The following is an 11480-nucleotide window of genomic DNA, read 5'->3' on the forward strand; positions in this document are numbered from 1 at the left end:
GTGTGTGTGTGTGAGAGAGAGAGTGTGTGTGAGAGAGAGTGAGTGAGTTGAGCAGGCTGCATTTCCCGTTTAATTTCTCAGTATGACGAATATGAACATGATAAACAATCCTCTTTATTCATCTAAACTCTCCTGCACGCTCTTCCTGTGACGCTCGGTCTCGTGTTCTAACGCTGTTCCTGTCTGTCGTCTGTCAGGTTTGTCAGCTGTTTGCTGGAGGAGCCCGAGGTTTCTGTGGTTGGAGCCGGACGAGGACCTGCTGGAAACATCATTCATAAGCTGTTCGTCAGCTCTCAGCGGGTAAACCAACACACGCGCACACACTCACTCACTCACATACTCACTCACACACACACACTCACTCACTCACTCACTCACACACATGCGCACACACTCGTGCACACACTCACACACACACTCGCACAGACACACTCACACAGACACAGACACAGACACAGACTCACACTCACACACACACACACACACGTTAGGTTTCTGTGAATTGTGGGGACTTTCCATAGACTTCTACTTTTATACTGACCAAACAATATTTTTTATCCACTAACCCTAAACCTACCCCTTACAGAAAACCTGTTTGCATTCTTACACTTTCAGATAAACATAATTTACTAGGGATGCATGATATTGGATTTTGCCGATATCCGATATACCGATAATTTTCAACCCATTTTGGCCGATAGCCGATGCCGATATATAATTATTTTTTAATTTTGGTTAGTTTTTAAAAAGAACTTATTTGTTAGAATTAAATAAACAATAATAAAGTTATTTTATAATGACAGTACATTTAAGATTTGAAAATAACTATAAATAAACTATATATTAATCACTGCATTTTTTTTTTCAGAACGATGCAGTGGTAACCTTAACGTTTTATTTTATGATTTAACATTTGTAAATGGTCTAAAGCAAAAGAGTTGTAAAAATTCTTTAAATCTTTTTGAGCTCATCATTTGTTTTAAAAATATAACATATTACACATTAATGAATAAATCAGTATATATAAAATTATTTAATTTAAGTGTCATGTTTGTGTTTTTTTTTGTTCATGTAAGCTATAGCTTCTGACCTTTAAATCAAAACATACTCATGATTTTATGGCATCAATTACTGCTTTATTTAATCAGAAACACAGTCTAAATATTATTTGTGTATTTTGCTTTCATTTTATTAGAAGCAGTCCAACAGCGCCCCCTACGGAATTAAAACTCGTTACCGAACGCCATTAGGAGGCTGCCGCTACACGTGCTATTACGTTTTTTTAATGCAATAAAAGAACAACAAATATAATTACAAAGATAAAATAAGAACAAAAGACAATGAGGGCTAAATACAATAATCCAAAGCATACTATGTTAGCTTATAAGACTTGCACCATAAAAGAGTCTTAAATGCAATACAATTATCAGTTTCTTAAAGAGTTTACATACACATCAAAATCTTATTTTGCTCATTTACATCAATTTATGAATGTAAAATTTAGCAAGTAATAGTAATAGATTAATAATAAATTTGCAGTGAGAAGGGTCTTAAATTCAAAGAGTAACCAAAAAACACAATTTTGGGGGTTATACAGAAGTTTGGATATAAATATTTTTTAACAAAATTGGAAAAGTCAACCCAGAACACTTTACAATAAGCACAGTCCCAAAACAAATGATTGATTGTTTCTTCAGACTGAAGGCAAAAGGAGCAATTAGGGGAAATACTATTGTTAAATTGAGCAAGTTTGTAATTTACCGGATAGCAATTATGGATAATTTTGACGGACTTCAACAACTTTATTAGATAAGAAGAATTTTTGTTGAAGAAGCCAAAACTCTTCCCTTTCTATATCACTAAATATGTTATTCCAAAAACTCACACAAGCAGGTAAAAAAATCTGAGATCTATTAATAACTGAACGAATGTCTCTGTTTGACATGGTATTGAGAAGACTTCGGTCAACAAATAAGTTAGTGTTGTCAAAAATAGGAGCGTCTAAAAACCTTTAGGGCCAGACTTGACTAAAGGTATAATACAATCAGCAATTGCACCAAAAACAATGGCATATTCTCTTGGAGGGACTGGAAAAGAGAATTCTTGCATAAATTGTTCATAAATAAAAAAGACACCACGATCATCTAAAAGTTGACCGACTAACAGTATATTTTTATCAAACCAATTGTGATAAAAAAAAGATTTATTTTTATATCTAATATTTTTATTGCTCAAAATAAAATAGCTATGTGGAGAAAAATTATAATTATATTTAACCCATCTGCTTTAGAAAGCAACACTCTACCTGTTATTGACAGATCACGCTGTAACCAAGAATTTAATTTGCTTCGGATAGAAAGTAAACGAGGTTCAAAATTAAGCTTTGATCTCTTTTTCTGATCTTTACCACTCACTCACTCGCACACTCACTCACACACTCGCACACTCACTCACTCACACACACACTCACACGCGCACACACACTCACTCGCGCACACACTCACTCATGCGCGCACACTCACTCACTCACACACGCGCACACACTCACTCACACACTCACTCACGCACACTCACTCACACACACTCACTCACTCATGCGCGCACACTCACTCACTCACACATGCGCACACACTCACTCACACACTCAAAAATTAATTGCACATCAATTTGGGCTGAGAAATGACTCCCAAATGATAAATTAAAGTCATTATTGTGTTATGAGAAAAGCATTGCATAGACTTTTAAAAAAAAGTAGGTTTTGAAAAAGATATGATTCAACATTTCAAGTGACTGTCTTTATGAATGAGTCACTGAATCACTGACTCACTCGATTCATTTAAACGGCTGATTAATCCTGAAACAAAGCAAATGACTGTCTGTGACCGCAAGAGGCTCACTCGATTCACTCAAAACCGTAGATTCATTCAGTAACGAATCACCACTGTGTTGATCAGAGCTCAACAGTTCTGCTGTGAGTTTGATTGGAACAATTTTCATTTGCAAAATTGAGCAAAACAGATGATATTGTGTCTAAAATGTAACTGTTGTATAAAATCAGTGGTGCAGATATTGGGGAAAAGCAGCACTGTTTCCGGTGTGGTATTGCTAAACTATATCATATGATATAAATAATCTTGAATCATGCGGCTCCTTTAATGGCCTTAATCATTTTAACATGTCATCTTTTCCAAAATTACACCAAATTAACATGGTAAATCGACAGCCCTAGTTTTATCATAATCATATATTTTCTCATAGTAAACAGGAAGGTTGTGTGTTAATAACCGCATGAACGCTTCATATCTGAGACGCTGCCGGACTCGTTCAAGCGCATCATGACGACTTTAACAGCAGGACTTTAAAAAATACATTTAAAAATCTGATGGAGCTGTTTTTGCTCTTTGTCATAATTAGCTAAATTAATGAAATGCGGCGGACGTCTTAGTTTCATTTAGAGCTTTAATGTGACACAGAGGTAATTAAACACGCCAGCGAGTGATTTGTTTAAAAAAAGATTCGCTCGTTTGGAGTCGGACAGTTAAACAATGCGTTTGATGATCGTCTCTCGTGAGTGAGTTAGTTAGTCTCACAGAGAACTTCCCAGATCACATTGATTTCACTGCAAAATCTGACCTGGAAATCACAGAGAAGCTCAGCAGGGCTTCATTTTATGCAAAATTTAATGCATCAATTAGGGATGCACCGATGTATCGGCACCGATATTTATCGGCCGATTTTTCTTCAATTATCGGCTATATAAGGAAAAAGGCCGAATTAATGGTTTATTAATTAACTGCGTGAAGGCACTGAGCTGTATAATGTCTGTTGCATAATCCTAGCGCTGCTGTCTGCACTTTAATGCTGATCGAATAACAAAAGACAAAAGATCGCACACTATTCTTGACTAAATAACTTTTATAACTTTCATAAGTGTAGCGGACCTCATCTGAATGATGACCAAAACTTTACAGATGTTTTATTAAGTTTATTGCGTCCTTTTTCAGTCCAAAAAAAATCACCATAAGAGCTAAACAAAACACAGCAGGAGAAGTGCACATTAAACTCTCTCTCTGTTGCATTATCATCAACATACAGCGAATTACACTAAACACTTATTACCACTAACAGTAAACAAATATATACAGATCTCATGCCTTTGCGGGGGGTGCTTAATAAACTGACAAACTTTAAATCTGAAGAACTGCGTGCTTTCATTACCCATATAGCTGCTCTGTCAGGGTTGCCAGGTTTTCACAACAAAAACCTGCCCAATTGTTACTCAAAACTAGCCCAATCACGGTTCGAGAGGGATCCCCCGGTAAAAATCGCATTCCGATGGGGTAAAATACACGTTTTTGGTGGGGTTCCCCTGGTAAAATTTGCATTTTAGGTGCTAAATATCACGTTATCGGGGTCGCTTAAACCCGCGGACATGGAAAACAACCCGCAGCAACAATTTTAAAGTAGCCCAATTCCACGGGAAAACGGCAGACTTGGCAACACTGAGCTCCGTAGACTAGAAAACCCGTCAAAATAAGAGTCCCGCCTTAGTAAAGGAGATCTTATACCTATTTAAACTTACAAAAAATATTAAAATGTATTTCTGTACCTGAAAACTGATAAACCTACCTAAAAAGCACTGTTTATTTAATGTGTATCTTTGTTCTGTTGTATTTATGTGGGCCTGCTGAATGTTAAATGGATCCAATCCATGTTCATTAGAAATTATTTGATGATGCAGCAATAAAACTGCTAGTATAATTTAATGCAGGTGTTTTTGAACTTTGCTGATTTAAAACATGATCAAAATACTATTTATTTTGATGCCAACATTTCAAATAAGAGAGAAAGTGACAAATATCGGTATCGGAATCAGCCAATAAGTGTTTGTTAAAATCGGTATCGGCCCCAAAAAAATCCTATCGGTGCATCAATTTTCTCTTTTGATTTTGAGGTGGAATAATATACTTTCCCATAGGATTGACCCATAAGTCACCCGAAACCTCATTAATTTACCCTGTTAGTTAGTATTAGTCTGTTTTATGTGTATCAACATCATTCCCAGGATGCACTTGTGCTCAATGGCCCCAATGTAAATGGTAATTCTCAGCTATTTACAGTTAAACAGTCTGAAAATGTGATATGAGTGATGAAATATCAGCGCTGCGGTGCTCCGGCTGAGCTTCAGACGCTCATGAGCGAGATTCGCACTCGCAAGTTTGCAGAGCTGTAGAGCTGTTTGAAATAGAGTTTGTTTGCTGAAACTCTCCCTCACTTACCATCTGCGTGTGTGTGTGTGTGTGTGTGTGTGTGTGTGTGTGTGTGTGTCTGTGTGTGAGATAGAGGACTAAATTATAGCCTGTGTGTTGCCAGGCTGCAAATAGAAAGGCAATAATTATCCCAAGCACCCCTATGTAAATCATGTGAAATCAGGGATTCAAATGAGGTGAGATTTCCTGGAAGAAAGAGAAATGAGAGCGAGACAGACTCACAGAGGAGCGACGGCCGCTGCATCTGTTGCATGGGTTTGTGGGAATGTGCATGCATTGATCTCTTGCTCGTATTTGCTCTGATTGATCATGTTTTGGATGTTTTCAGTGTGAATCCGATGAACAGATCAAGTGGTGCCGTGACCCGGACACATCCAAAGCGTGACTGCACCCACGACCAATCAGATTCATGAAATAATACTTTTCTGTTTCTTTAACAGATTGCTTTCGATTGCTTTTTTTTTTTTTTAGGAGTAACCTTCAGAATTAACATTAACATTACTCTTTCCTCTTTAGGGATGAATCTCACACTTGGATTTCAACCCAAAACCAAAAGAGAAAATATGCAGACGTTATAATTAGCTTAAATAAATTCAAGCTTATAGAACCATTAGTATTATTGTAGTATTTATTGTCATTATAATTAAGCACATTTCCTCCCCCAACTCACGTTATTCTCAATAATAGGCATTTGTTAAAGACAGTAGTCATACTGTAATGTATAAATATCGTACAATTTGACTTCCAGTCACACTTATTTCTATAGTGCTTTATCCAGTACAGATCCTTTCAGAGCAGTTTCACAGCAATAACCAGGAAAATAACCGAATCAGTGATGCAAACTTGCTCTACAGAAGACAACAGAGTCATTGTTCTGGGCTGCGTTTCCCAAAAGCATCGTACCATTGGAACCAATGGAGCTACGATCAACTTACGAAGCTTTTGGGAAACGCAGCCCAGATCAGTGATGATTCAGTTCAGGTCATTTTTTCACATTTCAAGATTGTAGTCATTATGAAAAAAAATGTGCTTGATTGTCATTAAAATATCGCTACAAAAAAATCTTAATGGTTTTAAAAATAGGCTTCATTTTTCTTTGTGCATTTTTCAGAAATGTGAGATTCACTCCTCGCGGCTCGATCCGATGCATGCGGCACGGACTGAACATTTACAGATGCTCTTATTTGGCTTTGTGTTTTGTTGTTTTTCTTCATTTTTTGTTTCTTTGTTTGTTCTCTCCTAACACCGCTTGTCTGTCCCTCTCGTCAAGTTGGTCGACTCCAGCGACGAGGTAAAATCCAACATCTGACACTGACACCATTATGATGTACATCAGCGAGGATCAGAATCTGGAGATGTTGTCTGTAGAATATGAGCGCTCTAATCGCTCTGGTGGTTGTGGATGCGTGGCAGGGTTTGGTTGGAGGCTGGTTCGGTGAGCAGACGGTGATGTTCTGCTGTAGTTCAGTCTCGTGCTTGTGCTCTGGGTTCAGAACGACGAGCTCCACAGCATCTGTGTAGCAATGTTCATCATCACAGAAAACTATTTCAGCAGTCTGTACCAATAACTAAAACTTCACGGTTCTCGGTACCAATTTCGGAACCAAAGCAAAAACTATTGTAACTATTTGAAAATAAAAATATTAAATAAAATGTGTAAATTATTAATGCTATTGATAATTCTAAAAAAATGTAAAACATTAGTATGTATCCTTCAAATATTGTTCAGTTAAGTAAATATTGCATTAAAATGATCAAATGAAAGATTAGTAGTAAAATAACAAAGAAACACATTAGCTGTAACACAATAAGTGTCAGTTTGTTGCACTTATGGATCACACTGCAAAAAATGCTTTTCTTACTTAGATTCTTTGTCTTGTTTCCAGCCAAAATATCTAAAAATTCTTAAATCAAGAAGGATTTTCTAGACAAGTAAAAATTATTGTCTTGTTTTCAGAAAAAAAACAAGTCAAAATTACGTGTTTGGAACAAGCAAAATGATCTTATTTCAAACAGAAAACAAGATTATTTTGCTTACCCCATTGGCAGATTATTTTGCTTATTAATAAAAATATTTTTTACTTGTCTAGAAAATGCTCTATTAATCTCTTATTTCGATGGTGTTTATATACTGTCGGTTAGAGCTCACGCCGAACAAATTGAGCGGATTCTGATTTAAACGCCTCTGATTGGCTGTTGTGTTCAAACATGTCAGTGATTGGCTACAATGTTGCAAAACAGTAAATAGAAACCACTGATGCTCTTCACCGACTGTAGCGGATCGATCAGTACTGAAAGTCTAGTACTTTTTCCAGCACGACCTCATAGTGTGAGTGAGCACAAGCAAAGCCTCAAAGCCTTTCCGTCCCGTCCTCATGAAGGGGTTTTCAGTGCTGATGGACCCCACAGACGCTGCAGGTTGATCTGAATCCAGAACATGTTTTATATCTCAGTCTCTGAGATCTGAACCGACATTCGCTAATTTGCAAGCAGCTTTGCAATTAGTGGAAATTGTTCCTGTGTGTTAGTTTGTGGTCCCAACGTGCTCGTTTGAGTCTGTGCGAGAAGATCCTCTGACTCTCAGATGTGTTTCTGTGCCGTCTTCAGCTGGACTGATGTGAGATCTGCGGTCTTGTGTTCAGGCCGCTCTGCTGGCGCCGCTGGAGGACGAGGCGGGTCGTTCTGGAGGGACTGACGACAGGAAAGCGGTTCCAGATTTCCCGCCCCCTGCTGGACGGGAGGTTCTGCTGCGCACCTGTGTGCCGCGGCCCGCGCCGTACTCCAAAGCCCTGCCGCAGCGGCTCTTCTGCGTGCTGACCCGAGACGAGTTCAGGCTCGCCGGCGTCTTTTCCTCCGACACCTCCTTCTTCTGAGCGATCGATGAGAAGCGGCACGAAACTGCTGGACTCCTGTTCTTACAGGGACATTCTAAAACGCTTCACGTGAAACACGCTTAACATGGCTTAATGCCTTAATACAGTGTTTTTAAAAGACCAAACTCAGTAAACGCATTATTAATAAATCATACTATATACAGACAAGCAGAGCCCATAATAAAACACTGTTTTAATGCATGCACATTGGCGTTTTCCTTATAACGGTTTTCTATGGGAGGACAACACTTAACGTGTTACTATCCTGGACTCATCTGCTTGTCTGTGTACAGTATGATTTATTAATAACATATTTACAGAGGTTGGTCTTTTAAAAATGCTGTCTTAATGCATTAAGCCACGTTAAATGTTTTAGAATGTCCCATTAAAACGCTTCACATGTAATCACGGGAAATGTTTTCTGGATCGGCGCTCTGAGGATCTCATCAGCTCTAAAATGGTTTTATATCTGTTGGGTTTCACACATGCTAATAATATCAGTTCCCCTACTGTGTGCTTGATGAGAGCAGCTCTAGATTGAGTTCTCAACGCTTTGCCTTAGGAAACAACAGACACACACACGCTCACACTCACACTCACACTCTCTCTCACACACACACACTCACACACACACACACACACACACACTCACTCTCACACACACTCACATACACATACATATACACACACACTCTCACACACACTCACATACACATACATACACACACACACTCTCACACACACACTCTCACGCACACTCACACACACACACACACACACTCACTCTCACACACACTCACATACACATACATATACACACACACTCTCACACTCACTCACTCACTCACACACGCAAACACTCACACACACACACACTCACTCTCACACACACTCACATACACATACATACACACACACACTCTCACACTCACTCACACTCTCACACACACACTCTCTCACGCACACTCACACACACACACACGCACACACACACACACACTCACTCTCACACACACTCACATACACATACATATACACACACACTCTCACACTCACTCACTCGCTCACTCACACACTCTCTCACGCACACTCACACACACACACACGCACACACTCTCACACACACAAACACACTCACTCACACACACTCTCTCACACACACACACACTCTCACACACACACTCTCTCACACACTCACACACACACACAAACACACACACACAAACACACTCACACACTCAAACACACACACACAAACAAAAAAACACTCACTCACTCACTCACTCAAACACAAACACAGACACACTCACACACTCAAACACAAACACAGACACACTCACACACTCAAACACCTCTCTCTCTCACACACACACACACACACACACACACACACACACACACACACACTCTCTCACACATTCGCACTCACACACACTCTCACGCACACACAAGCGCACTCACACTCACTCTCTCACACACACACACTCTCTCACACATTCGCACTCACACACACTCTCACGCACACACAAGCGCACTCACACTCACTCTCTCACACACACACACTCTCTCACACATTCGCACTCACACACACGCTCGCGTTGCGCTTCGACTAGCAGTAGAGAGTAAAGTCCAGATGGATGTTCAGCATCATGTTATCAGTCTGTGTTCCGATCAGACATTATATCGCTCTGATCGTCTCAACACACGTGCTTCTGCTCGAGCCTCAGTGACATTAATGTAGACGTCTGTCTGATCATGTGTTGTCAGTCTGTGCTGAATGAAGTGCTGTTAATTATCCGTGTCGATCTCATGCGTCTGACCAGGATCTAAATGTCAAGCCGATGTAAGAATTTCAATTCAGACTTGATGAAAATAAAATGTCTGAACATAATTAGGCTCTCCAGCCAAACTTGTTATTGTCGTTGTTCTCGTTTCATGATCATTGCCTCATTAGTGCTTTGTGCTGCTCGCAGTGCTTTAATTGCATTAAAGGCTTTAAACGACACTGACGTTAGTTTGAGAAACTTCTGCTCCAGATCAGACCAGTGGTTTAAGTAGTAGAGGATAACCACGTCTTACGAGCCTCAGAACTTTACGTTTATATGTGTGCAACACCAAGGTCATGGGTTCCAATCCCAGGGGAAGCAAGATCGGATCAGATGCTTTTGAATGCAGTTAGTCGCTTTGGATGCAAGCATATGACATTTGCATAAAAATGTAAATGCTGCTTTATTGCAAAATGGTATTTCCTATCTGGTTAATATATGGTGTTGTCATAATTATAAACACTAGTATAGAGTTTACAGCACTTTGTTTACCTACAGAGACTAATGAATCAGATGTCTTGCACATTCTCAGAAAATGTGTTTCAAAATAAAGTGCATTAAAAAAAAATGAATGCCTAAATTTAAGATTTATGCATTTGAATTCCATATAAACTCCATTTGGATTACACCGTGTTAACAAACTTAATGTGATGCATGTTTGTCAGTCATACAGGTCAGATTTCTGTTGTCGTACTGATAAACTGATAAATAAATAATAATGAATGTGTTTTAAATAATCAATAACCAGCTTATATATTCATATTTCTCATCAATAAATCCACTTTCTATCTATCTCATGCATTTTAACTCATTAAATATTGCTTGTTCATCAGTCATATTTTAACTGTTCATACTTTTTAACAAAATCAATTTACACTGATTCTAAGCAATTTGAATACATGCACTCTGAAAATATGATTTAAATGAAATCAAATAGTTAATAAACTATGCCATGTTTTTCTTGTTACTTGAAATAAACATAGACTTTAAGTTTTTTTTAAATGTTTTATTTCAGCTAGTTGCCAAGGCAACATTTCTCCTTTTCATTTAGTTTAACCTGATGTACTAAAATAACTGACTCTAAAGAATTACAAAAATAAAACATTACAAATATTTTATTTATGTTTAATTTGTGTATGTATGACAATTGTGTCCCTGCAGCACAAAAGCAGTGTTAAGTCGCTGGGGGATATTTGTAGCAATAGCCAACAATACATTGTATGGGTCACAATTATACATTTCTCTTTTATGCCAAAAATCATTAGGATATTAAGTAAAGATCATGTTCCATGAAGATATTTAGTAAATCTCCTACCGTAAATATATCAAAACTTAATGTTTGATTAGTAATATGCATTGCTAAGAGCTTCATTTGGACAACTTTAAAGATGATTTTCTCAATATTTAGATTTTTTTGCACCCTCAGATTCCAGATTTTCAAATATTGTCCGATCCTAACAAACCATACATCAATGGAAAGATGATTTATTCAGCTTTTAGCTGATGCATAC

At 38.2% G+C, this 11480-nt stretch overlaps 1 protein-coding gene across 1 annotated transcript in view; it reads left to right on the plus strand.

The window, feature by feature from the left end:
* The window catches only part of LOC107572634 (rab3 GTPase-activating protein catalytic subunit-like), a 19675-nt gene extending 10930 nt beyond the window's left edge, over positions 1-8745 (plus strand). Inside the window, exons 5-7 of the mRNA XM_016259058.1 lie at positions 198-300; positions 6541-6561; positions 7913-8745. Coding sequence (XP_016114544.1) covers positions 198-300; positions 6541-6561; positions 7913-8143 — 355 coding nt within the window. The 3' untranslated portion in view covers positions 8144-8745. The remainder of the gene's footprint in view (positions 1-197; positions 301-6540; positions 6562-7912) is intronic.
* Positions 8746-11480: the final 2735 nt, after the last annotated feature.

Source organism: Sinocyclocheilus grahami, unplaced genomic scaffold (assembly GCF_001515645.1).
Source record: "Sinocyclocheilus grahami isolate Dianchi unplaced genomic scaffold, SAMN03320097.WGS_v1.1 scaffold1783.1, whole genome shotgun sequence".
In the NCBI taxonomy this organism is placed as follows: Eukaryota; Metazoa; Chordata; class Actinopteri; order Cypriniformes; family Cyprinidae; genus Sinocyclocheilus; species Sinocyclocheilus grahami.